Source organism: Lepidochelys kempii, chromosome 1 (assembly GCF_965140265.1).
Source record: "Lepidochelys kempii isolate rLepKem1 chromosome 1, rLepKem1.hap2, whole genome shotgun sequence".
Lineage (NCBI taxonomy): Eukaryota > Metazoa > Chordata > Testudines > Cheloniidae > Lepidochelys > Lepidochelys kempii.
In genome coordinates, this window is record NC_133256.1 from 236,879,201 (window position 1) to 236,895,789 (window position 16,589).

The 16,589-nt window shown below is 38.5% G+C and overlaps 1 protein-coding gene across 7 annotated transcripts in view; it reads left to right on the forward strand.

Annotated features, from left to right (window-relative positions):
- LMO3 (LIM domain only 3) overlaps positions 1–15,917 on the forward strand; it is an 81,433-nt gene extending 65,516 nt beyond the window's left edge. For all 7 annotated transcript variants that reach the window (XM_073329853.1, XM_073329844.1, XM_073329823.1 and 4 more), the window contains 2 exons: positions 768–893; positions 14,944–15,917. In XM_073329853.1, coding sequence (XP_073185954.1) covers positions 768–893; positions 14,944–15,049 — 232 coding nt within the window. In that variant the 3' untranslated portion in view covers positions 15,050–15,917. The remainder of the gene's footprint in view (positions 1–767; positions 894–14,943) is intronic.
- The last annotated feature ends 672 nt before the right edge of the window (positions 15,918–16,589 follow it).

The following is a 16,589-nucleotide window of genomic DNA, read 5'->3' on the forward strand; positions in this document are numbered from 1 at the left end:
TATTATTCCTCTACTCCTGATGTGGCTATATATAGTTTACAGCCTCATTTACTTTAATGTGCTACCTGAATAACATAATCATAGCTATAACTATGGTAAAGGGTTGTAAGGTGTGTGAACCGCTAATGCTTTCTGACGATTTAAATGACTTGTTCATAAAATGTTCTTTTAATAATAATGGTAAAGCTTTTAGCACTAGATGTCAGAAATGTAGAGAATATTGGTTTTTTTAAGTGTTATTTCTTTTCTAGCTATAGTGTGTTTTAATAATAAATAGCAGTGAGGCCAAGGTTATGTGGCTCTCTTTTCTACAGTACAGTCCAAGTAGAAAGATTCTTACCATATTTCAAACTGGTTGACCTCTGCTTGCATGTGGTTATGTAACTTTCCTAATGTATTTGTCATTTCCTCATTTGCTTGAACAAGATGTTTCTTCCATTAAGAAAGGTCAGTGACGTATGTACCAAAGAAGCATATTTATGTATAAAAACAGCATAAAAATTACTTTGCAAGGCACAGAATTATTGTGGCACTGGTTTATAGAGCTTCCCAATGCTTTCACACTTTATCAGCAAGTGGCTTCTAATGGGATTGTTTCATGAGTGCGCTTGTTTTGCTAAATACCAGCCTTTCCAAAGAATGGTACACTGGGAAGTTGAATGACAATTACAGATTTTTATAAAGCCCAAGAAAATAAATGGAGGTATAATTTTTTCCCCCTACCATTTAATCTTATCCTTGAATATCTTCCCTTTGTGTGTCCTCAGGTTATTTGGTGTTACAGGAAACTGTGCTGCTTGCAGTAAGCTCATACCTGCTTTTGAGATGGTGATGAGAGCCAAGGAAAATGTTTACCACCTGGACTGCTTTGCATGTCAACTTTGTAATCAGAGGTAAGAGGACTTCTTGGTTTAATTCCATAGGCTAAAACTAACTGAGCCCTGATGTATATATTTTTGTTTAATGGAGAGAAAGCATTCTCTAGGGGTTGAAATACAAGGCTGAAAGTCGCACCTGGATTCTTTTCTCAGTATTGCCACCGACAACCTGTGTGACCTTGGGCAAGTCACTTAAACTTTTTGTGCCTCAGTTCCCTCATCAGTAAACAAGGATAATGATACTTCTGCTCACTCACAAGGGTGCCTGTCAAGCTTAATTAATTAATATTTATAAAGTGCTCCAAGATCCTCTGCTGTAGAAAAGTGCAAAGCAGTACCATTTATCATTATTATGTTAATTTTATTTAAAAATCCTCAGTTTTGTCAGTTGAATTTCTTTTAAAAATACATACTATTTCTTTCTGTTGACAGAACTCTCATCGTTTGAATTTACATGACATTGCATTCCACTGTTCTTTGTAAATCAATATTGGAATCATGTACCACGTTCTTGTGACATTATAAACACTCCAAGGCCCCGATCCTGCAAAACTTGTTCTGTGTGAGCATGTGCCTGCAGCTACTTAGAGCCCCACTGACATTCATCCAGGTGGAACATGTTGCAGGATCGGGGTTTAAAACTGCAAAATCACAATGGTTGAGATTTTTAAAGTCAATTAGGATATTTGGTCACACAGTTCCCAGTCATTTCATTCAGAGTGGGCAGCTAAATCCTATACTGTGCTTTGAAAATCTCAACCTATGTCATTGCGGTGGAATCTTGGCCCCATGGAAGTCAATAGGGATTTCGCCATTGACTTCCATGGGGCCAGGATGTCACCGCTGGAAATTAAAGAACTGATTCACGTGTACTAATTTATGTACATATTACACTGCCTCAATTATTATATAATCCTACATTTAGTATCACATTTTACAGTTTACATTTCTTTTACATTTGCATAAGAAGAATACTCAGGATACAACTTTCTTAGGTAGTAACTAAAAATTACTACAATAATATTCTAATGTGATATTCACCAAATGTAAATCTAGCCCTAAATAAGCCATGCTAACTTACCCTGTACTGCAGTGTATTATTCTATAGCATTGTAGTAATTTAAAAATCAACATCCCCAGAGCAACATAAAATGTACAACTGCTAATAAGTACAGCACCGTACAATTACACTCTAAAAAAGCTAAATTGACCTTTTTCATCATGTTGCATGGAAATTAAAATATCAGACAAATAATAACCGCAGCTTAAATGATATAATAATGCAAAGTAATTATAGGTTGTAATGCTATTTACAGATCCTGTATCAATTTTACCTTGCTACAGAACTAAAAGGCTGTATTCGAAATAATGTCTACCCTACCAGTAGAACCCACTGAAGAAAGACACACGCACTCCTAAATTCAGATTCTAAAACTTTCACATCCCTAGTGCTGCAAACCACTGTTCTAGTATCATTATTAAAGTGCCTAATATATTTCTGTTGTTCGCTTCATTTATTACATGCCATAATGGGGCTGCATATCTTTAGTGTTGGTTATGCACAATTAGCACTTAGTTATTGTCTTGTCACTTCAGCCCATATAAGACAAACTTCTTTAATGCAAGAAGTCAGCTAATCTTCATCAGTCAAGCAAAGCAGACAATTTTTGTTACCCTGAATACAAAAGATTCCAACTTACGTGGTATATTTTAATTTAACCCCCCAAATAACCCCCCAAAACATTAACAATAATCATTATAATCATTTTCCTATTGCCATAAATGTGAACTAATGTGTGTCTTCATAGTATGAAAAGCATCAGAGTGGTGATCTTGGACAATTTAGGTTCCTATTAGGAATATTACCTGCTGGTTTTTAAATGAAGAGTTTTAGTGGGGGGTGTAATATTTTTGGATCCACTTTGTTGTTGTTGTTGTGGGTCTGTCATCTCTAAGCCTCCAATCTGGTGGGGGGGGGGGGTTAGGCTTTTCCTGTGCTTTGGGCAAGCTGCAGGCCTGAGTGCTGATACTCATAAGCATAGGTGCTGGAACTAGGGGTGTTGAGGGTGCTGCAGCATCCCTGGGCTTGAAGTGTTTTCCATCATATACAGGGTTTACGGTTTGGTTCAATGGCTCTCAGCATCCCCCACTATAAAAATTGTTCCAGCGCCTCTGCTCATAAGTAGAAGGTCTTATGAGAAGGATCAAGGATCCTTGATCCATGCCTTAGATTAAGAACATATGGATTGCCATCCCTGGTGGGCACATGGTCCATCTAGTCAAAGCAGTGGCCAGTACCAAGATATTTTGAAGAATTCCATATATTGTAACCTCACAACACAATGGGGCACAATCCTGATAGTGGTCTATGGGTACTATTGTAATATAAATATTTAATAATAATGGACAACAACAAAATAACTTACCCATAGAGTATGTTTGTTCCTCACCACCTGACATTTGTGACTATCTTAAGGATGATGATTTGTACCTCTTTTTTATTTTTTTATAAATTCTAATTTGTAGATGTGCATATCTCAGTGGTTTGAGCACTGGCCTGCTAAACCCAGGGTTGTGAGTTCAATCCTTGAGGGGGCCATTTAGGGATCTGGGGCAAAAATTGGGGATTGGTCCTGCTTTGAGCAGCGGGTTGGACTAGATGACCTCCTGAGGTCCCTTCCAACCCTGATATTCTATGATATTATCCATACACATTTCTAATCCCACTAAACTCTTGAATGATATCTTGTGGCAATGAGTTCTGCTGCTTATGTATTTCATATTAAAGGAATCACATCAATGTTATTTTATTTCTTTTCAATTTCCTTGCATTCTTGTATTATGTTAAGGTGTGCTGGATTGACCTCCTGATACCATTCGTTATTTTGTATACCTTTATCATCACGCTTCATTGTTTCCTCTTCCTCTTTTCAATCTCCATATCTCCAATAATTTTCACTGCCCATCTCAGAACCCCTTATATTTCCTCTGTCTCATCTTTAAACACCAAATTTCAGGTGAGGGTGTGTCACAACTGTAGTGAGGCACCCCCTCTTGGTCACTCACCAGACTGGTTTGAGGGGATCCAGCCACTGACACCATGTGTGTTTTAAGCTACAGGAGTTTGAACACAGTCCAGGCATTGCTGCTCTGTTGGAGTCGCTGAGCTCCTTCTCGGGGTGCAGACCCTGTGTCTAATATCCCCACCTGAGAATTGTGATTACATGGTTCCCTGCCCAGCCACTAGAACCAGAGCTGACTCCTCAGGCTCCACCCATAGCCCCGTTAGCTTAAACGCATCCTCTCCCAAAACTCCATCCTCAAAGAGTCATGTGGTGGGTGTAATGCTTAACACACAGAGACAGACTTTGCATGAGAGTCTAAGCCACCATTGCTCTTTTCTTAACAGATAAAGCACAGAGAGTACTGATCACATAAGAAAAAATACATCCTGAATGGTCCTTAGGGGACTTTCTGAGTTCAAGTACGCAGGGTTTCCTCCGCTTCATCCCATCAGGTTGCTGCAGCAGCTTTTCTCTGTTTGAGTTGGTGAAAATGGCCAAAGACACCAAAGAGATCAGCTCCTGTCCTTTTTATAACCTTCCAGTCCCTTTGTCAGGTGACTCCCACTCCCAGATCAGCCTCCTCAGGTGATCCTAGACCCCTGCCAGGTGACCTCTCCCCTGACAAATGAGTTCTTCTGGGTGGGAGCCAGTCTATTTTCTAGGATGGTTGTATTTAAATAGAGGAACATCCCCAGTTAACAACCCTCTATAGTCAGCCCTGTATTAGTCTCTGTTGGAATTTCAGTACGATATGGAGGTAAAAAGGCAAAAGAGAAAGCAGCTTGCCCCACATTCAAAATGGAGTTTGTATCTTGGTGAAGATACACACAGAGTTCATAATCTCACACAATTCATAAATTGTACAGATGTGCTCTGTGCCAACAAAGCCATTATACTTCTCTCCCTTTTCCTATGCTTGCCTCCTGTGTATGAAATATCATTCCTGAGCTGACTCACTAAACCCACTGTTCTCATTCAAGTAAGACCCATTTCTACTACTATCCCTACATGAAATGAGTTGAGATCAATATTTTCTTTAAACACACACACGTACACATTGAGCTAACAAAACATGCCAACTATCTCTCGGCTTATATATTAGATCCCTTTCCCCACTCTCTGTTTTTGTCCCTTTTAATTGTAAACTCTTTCGGGCAGGGTCTGCGTCTTTAGGGCAGACTTTAGCATATTTGGAGTGCTCTTGGAACATAACTAATAGCACATATGAAGAATGGTATATTGCTAACATTTTAATTGTTCAGCTACTGCTGTGCACTGGGAAGAGGTTCCCATTAAGCTGTTAGCTGTTAACAGGTCTTTTTCCTAAGTGAATATAGTTAATTTAAAACCCAGCAATGTTGGTGAGTGGATTAAATTATTTCTTTAAATTTGCATTAGTTAACATTGAATTTCATCTGCTTGCTTAGCTTTGTCAGGTCTGTCTGAAGTTCCTCAGTCTTCCTTAGCTTTAACTAACCTAAATAATTTTGTGTCATCTGCAAATGTAGGTTGACTGTTCATCCTCTTCTGCAGGTCGTTAATGAATAGACTAAGCCACATTCTGTGGATCCTTGGTGCAATCTGGTGTTAAGTTTTTTCTGTGCTAAGGGACATTAAGAATAGGTACAATGTTTGCTATGCTCAGGTAGCTAATTTCCATGTCAAGGCATTCATTATTATTAGTATTATTTTTTGGCACTCACTTCATTCCTAAATTCTTTGGCTTTATACAATCTAGTCCTGGTTGATCTTTAATTTGTCAGTTTATTCCAACATCTTCTCTTTAACACTCAAATACATCTTTACTACTTGAGAAGACTACAGTAGGTCTCTCCTACAATATCCTCTGTGCCAAAAAGTGATGTGAAGAAACAATTTAACTCATCTGCAATATCCTTATTCTCCTTAACTGTTCCCTTTATTTTCTGGTAGTCCATCAGACCTCCACCAGGGTTCTACCCAGTGTGTCACTGGGCCCTGACTCGGTTTCCCCTTCTTCCCCAGGTTAAACAACTTAGACTTCATCCTGCAATGTGTTTTCTCAATAGCTCTCCCCTTTTGGAAGTCTGGTTTATTAACATAAAAGTCAAAACACCCACAAAATCTTTCCTGGTTGGCTCATGCCCTGAGTGCAGGCTTGCCTCAAGCAGACTCCTGCTTTCTGCATGTCTGTTTCCCAGGCTCTCTTCTTACGAACTCTGGAGAGTCACTTAGCCTAGTCCTCACTGGCCCTTTCCTGGCTGTTCTTCCTGCACTTTAATGGAGCGTGCACAGCCCGGTCGGCTCTCCCTGGAGTCTCTGTTGTGACTTAACGTGGGCTGCCATCATATCTCCCAGCAGGCCTGGTTCTTAGACACATGTTCTCCATCACATGACCCTTTTTTGGGGGAGGGAGGATAAGCCTGACACAGGGTCCCAGCCCTCTTAGGGACCAGCTCATCCAGGGACAAGACCCAGCAATTCGGCTGCTTGACCATATATTCTTGTTAGGTGCTTTTATATCTTCACTATTCTCTCTTCAAGGGCCTGATTCAAAGCTTATTGAAGACATAGAAAGACTCCCTTAGATTCAGTATATTTTAGATCAGGCCCTAAATTCACGCTTAGATAGGAGAACTACCATTTATTTTACTTATTTGTTTTTATTGACTTCACTTAAGCTAGATCTTCATAGTTTGAAGGATAAGTTTGATTCAAACTATCTTTTACCTTGCCATTTCTCCTTTCATTTTCCTTCCTGCCTTTGCTACTTTTTATTTTTTGAGAGGTATGGATGTTTCCTGTATGTCTCTTATGGTATGCCTAAGTAATCTCCATTCTGGGTCTGAAGATTTTAATTTTATTTTTTTCACCTTTGACCGTTGGGTTGCTGTGACTAGTTTCCTCTATTTTTTTAAAAAAATCATCTTTCTGAAGTTTCATACCAGAGAGTTAATTCTTGGTACCTTTCCTCCCCTAAGAATTCTATGGTGGTCACTATGATGTAGTCACTTACATGGTTCAGATGCTGCCCTTTGCTCCCCACAACCATTTTCAACCTCTTCTCCCAAGTAGAAAAATCCTTTTCCTTCTCTCAGCAATAGCCTCAAACCCATCAGCTGATCCAGGGTAGCTTCTAGAGAACAAATATTGTCATAATGGAAAACAGAAAACAAATTAAAATAAATAACTGACGAAGATTGATGTTGCAGATTAATGTTCTCTCAAACTCTGACAAGTGTGCAGAAAGAGAGTAGGTGGTAACTGAAGTTTAAATAGAAAATCTTACATCCTGGGTTCATCCATGTCCGTGCTTGACCCCCTGGGCTAAACTTGCCGATCTCACTCAGCATTCAGTTCGTATACATCCCAGAGCATGTCTTCCTCCTTTTCCTCTTTCGTCTCATTTTCTAGCAGCCTGACCCAATAGGCTCCACCCCATTCATCACCTCCTAGATAATTCCTCTCCACCTTGCTGGACCAATTTGGGCTATGGTTTAAAACTCCCATCTGACCACCACCATCGAGGAACATTAAACCTTGTCTTCTCTCCTTTTATTCTTTCTTGGAAATACGCCTTATCTTAACAACTGGGCTTTAGTTTGTCTGGCCAAACTTTCATTCCAGTCCCAGTCCCAGTCTAGAAACACTTTCATCTGGCATCCTGTAAAAATATAGAAGGCCTACACTACATGACAAAATTGTTTTATTCTTTAGCAGACATAATTTTATGTGGATGATAATATTAGATTTGTATATGTTTAACTCTAGCATTAGATTCCTACAAGATCTGAATGGTGAGGTTATTCATCAACTATTTTAGAATACAGTTTAATACCTGTAAAAGCGGCAAAGAGTCCTGTGGCACCTTCTAGACTAACAGATATATTGGAGCATAAGCTTTCATGGGTGAATACCCACTTCGTCGGATGCATCCCACGAAAAGCTTATGCTCCCACGAAAGCTTATGTTCCAATAGGTCTGTTAGTCTATAAGGTGCCACGGGACTCTTTGCCGCTTTTACAGATCCAGACTAACACGGCTACCCCTCTGATAGTTTAATACCTGTGGATAGAAATCCCATGCTTGAATAAAAAGACTAGAAGTAGGAATGTACTACCTGACCAGGATGGTGATGGTGATTGTGAAATGCTCAGGGGCGATTACAAAACCAGAAAACCCAATAATAATAATGGGGGATTTCAACTATCCCAGTATTTACTGAGTACATGGCATGTCAGGATGGGATGCAGAGATCAAATTTCTGGACACCATTAATGACTGCTTCTTGGATCAGCTCGTCCTGGTTAATCTGAAATTAAAAGGAACAATCACAAGAATGAAATGCCTGCAAGCTGCATGAAAACTATTTAAAAACACCAGAATAGAGGCTCAAACTAAATGTATACCCCAAATTAAATAAATCAGTAAGAGGACCAAAAACAAAAAAGCCACAATGGCTAAACAATTAGAGTACAACAGTCTTTTAGATGCAGAAGGACATCCTTTAAAAATTGGAAGTCAAATCTTACTGAGGAAAGTCAAGTGTAAAAATATAATTAGGCAGGCCAAAAAAGAATTTGAAGAGCAACTAGCAAAAGGACATGAAAAGTAACAGCAAAAATATTTAAGTACATCAGAAACAGGAGGCCTGCAAAACAATCAGTGTAGCAACTGGATAATTGAGGTGCTAAAGGAGCACTCAAGGAAGACAAGACCATTGTGGAGGAGAAGCTAAATGAATTCTTGACATCAGTCTTCATTGCACAGGATGTGAGGGAGATTCCCACACCTGAGCCATCCTTTTTAAGTGACATCTGAGGAACTATCCCAGATTGAAGTGTCAATAGTAGAGGAGATTTTTGAACAAATTGATAAATTCATAGAATCATAGAATATCAGGGTTGGAAGGGACCTCAGGAGATCATCCAGTCCAACCCCCTGGTCAAAGCAGGACCAATCCTCAATTTTTGTCCCAGATCCGTAAATGGCTCCCTCAAGGATTGAACTCACAACCCTGGGTTTAGCAGGCCAATGCTCAAACCACTGAGTTATCCCTCCCCCCGTAAATAGTAGTAAATAACAGGACCAGATGGTATTCATGCAAGAGTTTTGAAGGAACTCAAATATGAAATTGCAGAACTACTAACTGTGGTATGTAACCTATCATTTAAATCAGCCTCTGTACCAGATGTCTGGTAGCTAATGTAATGCTGAGTTTTTAAAAAAAGTCTCCAGAGGTGATCCTGGTAATTACAGGCCAGTAAGTCTAGCTTCAATACCAGGCAAATTTTACTATAGTAAAGAGCAGAATTATCAGATATACAGATGAACACAATTTGTTGGGGAAGAGTTAACACAGCATTTGTAAAGGGAAGTCATGCCTCTCCACACTGTTAGAATTCTTCTAGGTTTTCAACAAGCACATGGACAAGGGTGATCCAGCTGATCTAATATACTTGGACTTTCAGAAAAGCTTTGACAAGGTCTCACCCCAAAGGCTCTTAAGCAAAGTCTTGAGGGAAGGTTCTCTTGTGGATCAGTAACTGGATAAAAGATACAGGGGAAAGGGTACGAATCAGTTTCCACAGTGGAGAGAAGTAAATAGTAGGGTCTCCCAAGGAACTGTACTGGGACAGTCTGTTCAGCATGTTCATAAATGATCTGAAAAGGGGGTAAACAATGAGGTGGCAAAGTTTGCAGAATTTGCAAAATTACTCGAGATAGTTAAGTCCAAAGCAAAGCAGTGGCAAAAAAAGTTACAAACGGATCATGATTCATCATGGATAGTTCTCTGAAAACAATGTGCAGAAGCAGGCCAAAAAAAAAAAGAAAGAAAGAAAGAAAGAAAGAAAGAAACCTAACAGAAAAGAACATTGGGAACCATTTGGAGAGGGATAGAGAATAACACAGAAAATATCATAATGCCACTATATAAATCTGTGGTATACCTATACCTTGAATACTCTGAGCAGTTCTGATTTCCCCATCTCAAAAAAAGATATATTAGAATTGGAAAAAGTACAGAGAAGGGCAACAAGAATGATTACAGGTATGGAACAACTTCCATGTGAGGAGAGATTAAAAAGACCGGGACTGTTCAGCTTTAGAAAAAGAGGAGACTAAGGGCAGATATGATAGAGGTTTATAAAATAATTAATGGTGTGGAGAAAGTGAATAAGGAAGTGTTATTTGCCCCTTCACGTAATGAAGAATCAGTGGTCGCCCAGTGAAATTTACAGACAGCAGATTTAAAAACAAACATAAGGAAGTACTTCCTCGCACAGTGCATAGTCAACCTGAGGAACTTGTTGCCAGGGAATGTTGTGAAGGCCAAAAGTATAACCGGTTTCAAAAAAAGAAATGGATAAATTGATGGAGACTAGGTCTGTCAACTGCTATCAGCCAAGATGGTCACGGATCCAACCCTATGCTCTGGGTGACCCTAAACCTCTGATTGCCAGAAGCTGGGACTGGATGACAGGATGAATCACTCAGTAAGTGCCATGTTCTCTTCATTCCCTCTGAAGCAGCTGGCATGGGCCACTGGTGGAAGATAGGATACTTGGCTAGATGGACCACTGGTCTGACCCTGTATGGCCATTTTTGTGTTTTTATGAATTTAAGATTTTCCATACCAAACTTTTAATAATCTTTGAAAAGCATAGCAAAAAGAGGTGTGCTTTATTGGGCTGCAGTGAGTGATGTGATATATATATTGTACCAATTCTTATCAAGGAAAGCATGTAATGCCAGTATTAGCCTTTGATTAGACATTTAGGTCTTTTGACAGGACCCTAAAATTAGCAAACCATAGGTATATATTAATGAACTATGAGGTAAAATAAAAACTATTCTATTGAAATGTGTGCATAAGCACTAATCAGAGATACACTGACAGATCAATTAACGTTTACAAAAATTGGGAGGGAGGAGAATAAGGGACTAACTGTAATTGGCTGCAAGGAAAAGTTTAAGGGTGTTTTGTATCTTAATGGAGAGATCATATGGCTGCCGATCCTAGAATAAACCTATTAAATGCTTCCACAGTCTGTTTCGTACTTTGCGCCACAGCAGCAGAGGCGCTGTGAACAGAGCCATCTTGGTTCCAAGCCATTTTTCTTACCTTCTCCTAAGAAGTCCCCACTGCCTTGTCATGAACCCTGTATTGACTGCTACAGTACAGGTGGCAGGTAATTGTGAGATCCCTTTAGCTCTCAGCTCTGGAAAATGAAATGGCTGTTTCTTGGAATGCAAGTTTTATACTTCTTGTGATGATCCAGGCATGTCATCGGTTTCCAAACAAGGGGGTAACAGAGGTCATTTTATGATATAAATGGCCTTCATTTTACCATTTTAAAATATGACAGGCGTTTTAGGATGGAGGTTAATTATATTGGTCATTCCACTAATATCACAGACATGTCAAAAGTATTATCGTCAATTTATGGCCAGTAAGTCCAATCTGTCATGTTAGTTCTGCCTAAACTATATTTTCCTGCCCACCTTTGCATGCTTATTAGGTGAAACGTACACGGATTCTAGAAAAGAAACGTTGCACAGCACCAGCCACTACCATCTGCCAGACATAGCCAGAGATGAAGTAAACACCTTACCTCATTTTGCAGACACCAATTAATGGAGAAACCCTTTGCTTTACCAGCAGTCCATTTCCACCCTTTCTCCTTCCCCTCTTTTCCAAAGGGAGATGTGAATGCTTTCTGTTGAGTCCTATGAAAGTGGAAATAATGTAATCCCATCTAGGAATGAATGAATCTCCAAAATGTGGGGCTTCAGATGCTTAGCTGATCTAGCTAAACCATAGGTCTGAAAATTTAACGAGATTTTGGCACTTTGTTCCAGTCCGGTTTCAACTAGAAGATACCAAACCTATTTTTGAGGGTCAAATAAGATCAGCAGTTTGGGAACATGGTGGGGGGGGAAGGGAGATAAGAGATTTTTACCTTATCTCCACCGATTAGTCTTTTCATATCCTACTAGTGTATTAGTACAAAGTGTCATTGAATGTCAGTTGAGCTTCCATTTGGTGATAGTCTGTTGTCACCAAAATACAGTTCACAGATATAATATTGAAGGGAAAATTCAAGACTAGCCCTTGCCCCTGAAAACATGATTTAGTCACTGAGGTTCCACAGCATGTAAGTCAGCACAGAATTTGGGCCTTAGTATTTAAAATTACTGAATGCTCTTCAAGAGTATAAATATGAAATCGTAAAAAAAACTATATGATTAACATGGTACACATAGGCCCAGATTTTCAAAAGGTATGTAGGCACCTAACTAAGGTCAAGGAGATAACATTGCAAAAGCAAAATGTGATGGGAACAAATCTGCAGTTTGTGTAAATGTCCCTGCTCCTTTCTAGAATAGGACAGTGCACTCCCTGCAGATTATAAGGTTGGCGGGTAAGGTAGGTCTTTAGGGCTGAAAGATTAAATAAAATAGTGACACAGGATTTTGTCATCTTGGAAGGAAAGAAGCCAACATTTAAAGAAAAAAAAATCAAAAGCTTTGCAGCTTAAGTTAGTTTTGCTTCATGATGTATTTTAAACATTTTAATCAAGTTATCCCTGGGTTTGTTTTCTCCTTTCATTTTGTTTTCTCCTTCCTAACTGTTTGATTCTGGAAATAATCCTTCTGTTACCCTGGGACCCCAGAGTAGTATTTGAATGATTTAGTGCATTCTGCTAGACAAGCAGATGTAATCATGTCTCCCTCTAGTGGCTGGCCCGCAAAGAGTGACAGCCTGCTGCTTACTCATATTCTTCAAATACTAGGAGCCTGCATTTTCTGTACCGAGTTCCTGCGACCTGTCCCCATCAACATCAATTGTCATATATTCGTCACACTCGGATATTGTTTTCAGTGTCTTCTTTATTTTATCATCCAGTGCAAATACTCATGCAATAGAAAATATAAATTAAAGTCAAACATGCTTTTTTTCTGGAAAATGAACGTGTATGTGAAAAGGCAACCTATGTATGACTTCTGTATCTAATCTGGGGAGCTGCAGTTACATCCATCCACTTTTCAGGCAAAAAGATAGACTAGGGTTCAGTTTGATTTTGGGAATATTTGAAGAATCAAGAGTAACCTGAAGAGAACTAGTTCATTTCAATAAAACTCCTTTTCAATATATCGACTCAGAATATTTTTTCTGGTGCTTACAGCCCATATAGCGGGTTTGGGGGAAACCTGTAAATTGTATAAAATAGGCTTGACCATAAATAACTTAAAGATTTCAGGATCATTCCATAATCTGTATTTTCAATCATCATCTGCAGCGAGCAGTAATCCTAGAGGAAAAAAATCCACAAATAGACAAACCAATTTTCCTTTAAGAGCAAAGCTAATTCTTTTCAATCCACATTTTTATTGCACTGTTTTCTCTCTATCTGTTTAGCTAGCATAAGGATAAATTTCCAAAGCTACCCAGTTGGAAAATAAATGGGTTCACTGTTTGTCTAGCATTCCAGTCTTTACAAATGTAAATCAGTCCAACTGCTACTCATTTAAACCGCCAACTTCACAAAACATTAAAGGGCTGCTTTCAATACACAATTTAATCTGTGACAATTCACCAAGATTTCTGCTTGAACATCATTAGAAATTGACTATCTGATAAAGAGAGACCACTAGCAAAGGTCATGAGGGTCACCTTCTGTAATTATACAAAGTTTTACTGGGTCAACTACAGCACGCACCACTATTTGAAGGTTAAATTGTTACAATTAAATACATATACAGCTATTCCCATAGCTACTCTGTTGTTAAATGTACCGTAAACAACACAAGCATTCATTTCTGACCCTAATTGTGTCCAAGATGTCCCCATTTGGAAATTATACAGGAAAGAACATTATAATCTGTTACACATGAAACAATACTTTATATAGTAAGATGCATAATTAGCTGATGGAAACTGGTTTCATTTATCCACATCAATGCAAAGGGGTTCATTTGGGTTACTCTCTTTAGTTTAATTGGAATGCTGCAAGCAAGGACTCCTGATATGTTTTATAGCTGGAGAGTTTGCCGTAAACAAAGGAATATAATCCTGCTGCAAAATCGGTCATTAATGAAACTTTTTTCTGTATACTAGGCCCCTCCTTGTTGTTCACTAGATGTGTTAAAAAGCACTTCTTTGTTTTTATAAGTAGCCTGATAATCATGCACGTATCTCTTAGATTGAAATTACTTAAGTTTGAAACTAGATAGTTGAGTAAACATGCTTTCTACTCCTCTGAGACAATAAAATACAAAATACTATTTTCTTGGCAACGAAGTTGTGCAACATTTACTAGAAAACTGGGATATGTAGACTGATGTATCACAAAGTGGGAAGAAATTACAGCTATTTAGTAATTAAATGTACAGTTGAGTCCTACAGGTAAACCTATTTATGTGTGTGTCTACATATGCTTACGTGTGTGTGTGTATACACACAAACATATATAGATGTACTTATATATACACACACATTAAAATGTTTTGATTCAAAGGACATTGGAATTTAGTGGCTATTGGCAAGAACGTTCAGCTGGAATATAGTATGATAATTTACTATTTGTGTAATACATAACCGTGTGTTAAGCATTCAACAGCATATGATGATATCATCCTTTCTCTGATTTGTGTAAAGAATTAGACTAACTTTGCGTTCAGCCCGTGGTCTTGGATATTATCCTGTTTTATCTGTGCAGGTGTGACCTGACCTAAGGCTCTCATAGACTTCAGTGGGCTTTCAGTCAAGCCTTTGGTTGAGGGACCAAAAAACACTCTTATGCACCAAATTTTATTGAAAGCAAAGAATATATTTAGCACAAATCCAAAGCTGGGCTTTCAAGCACTGTTTTGCAGAATGTTGCACTAGACACAATAAATGTATGCTGCATCGGCCGTACAACAAAATTACGAACACTTACAGTACAACTTTTTAGATTTAAGAGCACATTGTTCCATTGTAAAACTACCTTTTCTTTTCTTTGTTGTATTTTCAGATTTTGTGTTGGAGACAAATTTTTCCTAAAGAACAACATGATTCTGTGCCAGACAGATTATGAGGAGGGTTTAATGAAAGAAGGTTACGCACCCCAGGTTCGCTGATCTGCCGCCACGTCGTTAAGAATATAAAGCACTATGTTCTTTTATCTTTTTTGCTCAACATGTATATAAGAAATGACACAGGATCCTACTGAATAGCGTAGATATAGAGAGACAGGATGGTCGCGTGGAATAAAAGGCGGACTGCATATGTATGTAGTGAAAATTGCTCCAGTTCAGAGTTGAATGTTTATTAAAAAGGTAAACTGTACATACTGCTGGATTTTTATTTTATTTTATTTTGGGGGGCTTGCTATTTTTTTTTCCCCTTTTTGTGTCATTTGGCATGAGATGTTTATTTTGGACTATTGTACATAATGTATTGTAATATTTGAAGCACAAATGTAATACAGTTTTATTGTGTTACCATTTGTGTTCCTGTTTGCTTCTTTGTATTGTTGCATTTAGTACAATCACTGTCTAAACTTATTGTATATTTATGCTTTCTGTATCTACCAGCTATTTTAAATTAGCTGTAACTTTCTAGTAAAAAAGAATTAAAGAGCAAATCCCAACCATTATGCTACAGTTAAGAGCTTAAAATACTACTTACATTACAACTATTTAAAAGAAAATAATTCTAGCAGCAACCACTGCAAGCAATGCTATGGTTAACGGTCTATCAGCACTTGTGTTATAAGCCTCTATTTTTCAGGGGTTAAACCTCAGCTGTTTAATTGTATAGATCTCCTCCAAGAGCACTTTTATTTTATTACAAATTTTTGAAAAACATGCCTGGCTGGTTTGGGATATATTATAGAAGGTACAAAAGTGAATGATTTTGGGTGCTGCTTTTGTGCTGCTAGATGTTCAAAATAAGTTTTGTTTTATTTTTAAATTAGCTGGAAATTAGGCCCTAATGCAAACCAGTGCCTTTGGGTATCTTGTAACATATATATATTCTGAAGTTGTTTAATTTGGAAAAGTGACTTCTGCTCTTGTTTAGAGATCTTTTGTAAGATCAAATTTCTTAGGCTTTGAGGTTTGTTTTTTGAGGGGTTATTTTGTGGTGTTTTGGTTTTTTGCATCAATACTTAACCCTAACTTTTCGTGGAGAGTTGTGTGGCTGTGTCCTAAGTGACTTGTTCCAAAATGATGAGGTTAGAAGGCGTCAAGAACAGCTTAGTTATAGGGTCTGTACACATTAGGGAAAAGACCCTTTTGGCTGACAGTAGGAAAGTGACTTGTTGCTGACAACTACCCTTGGTGGCGGTTGAAGAAGACAATTTAAACACTGACGTAGATGGGACAATACTTTTAAATATCATTACAGAAAACAAGAAATATCACATTCATCCACGTACCAATTGTACTGTTTCCGATTGTGTCAAAAAATTCTGTCCTGCCTACGCTGGCAATTAAATAATCTTCAACACCTGGTAAGAGTGGTGGGGCCCCTTTCCTGGCAATCACAATCAGGAGCAAGTCCATCTCCTAATGTAGATGGAGCTACATTTTAAAGCCAAGAGACTGTTGCCTCAGCAGCAGGCCCCTAAGTATTCATATTCCGGGCAGAGCTTAATGACCAGTTAGGCTGAGGTGA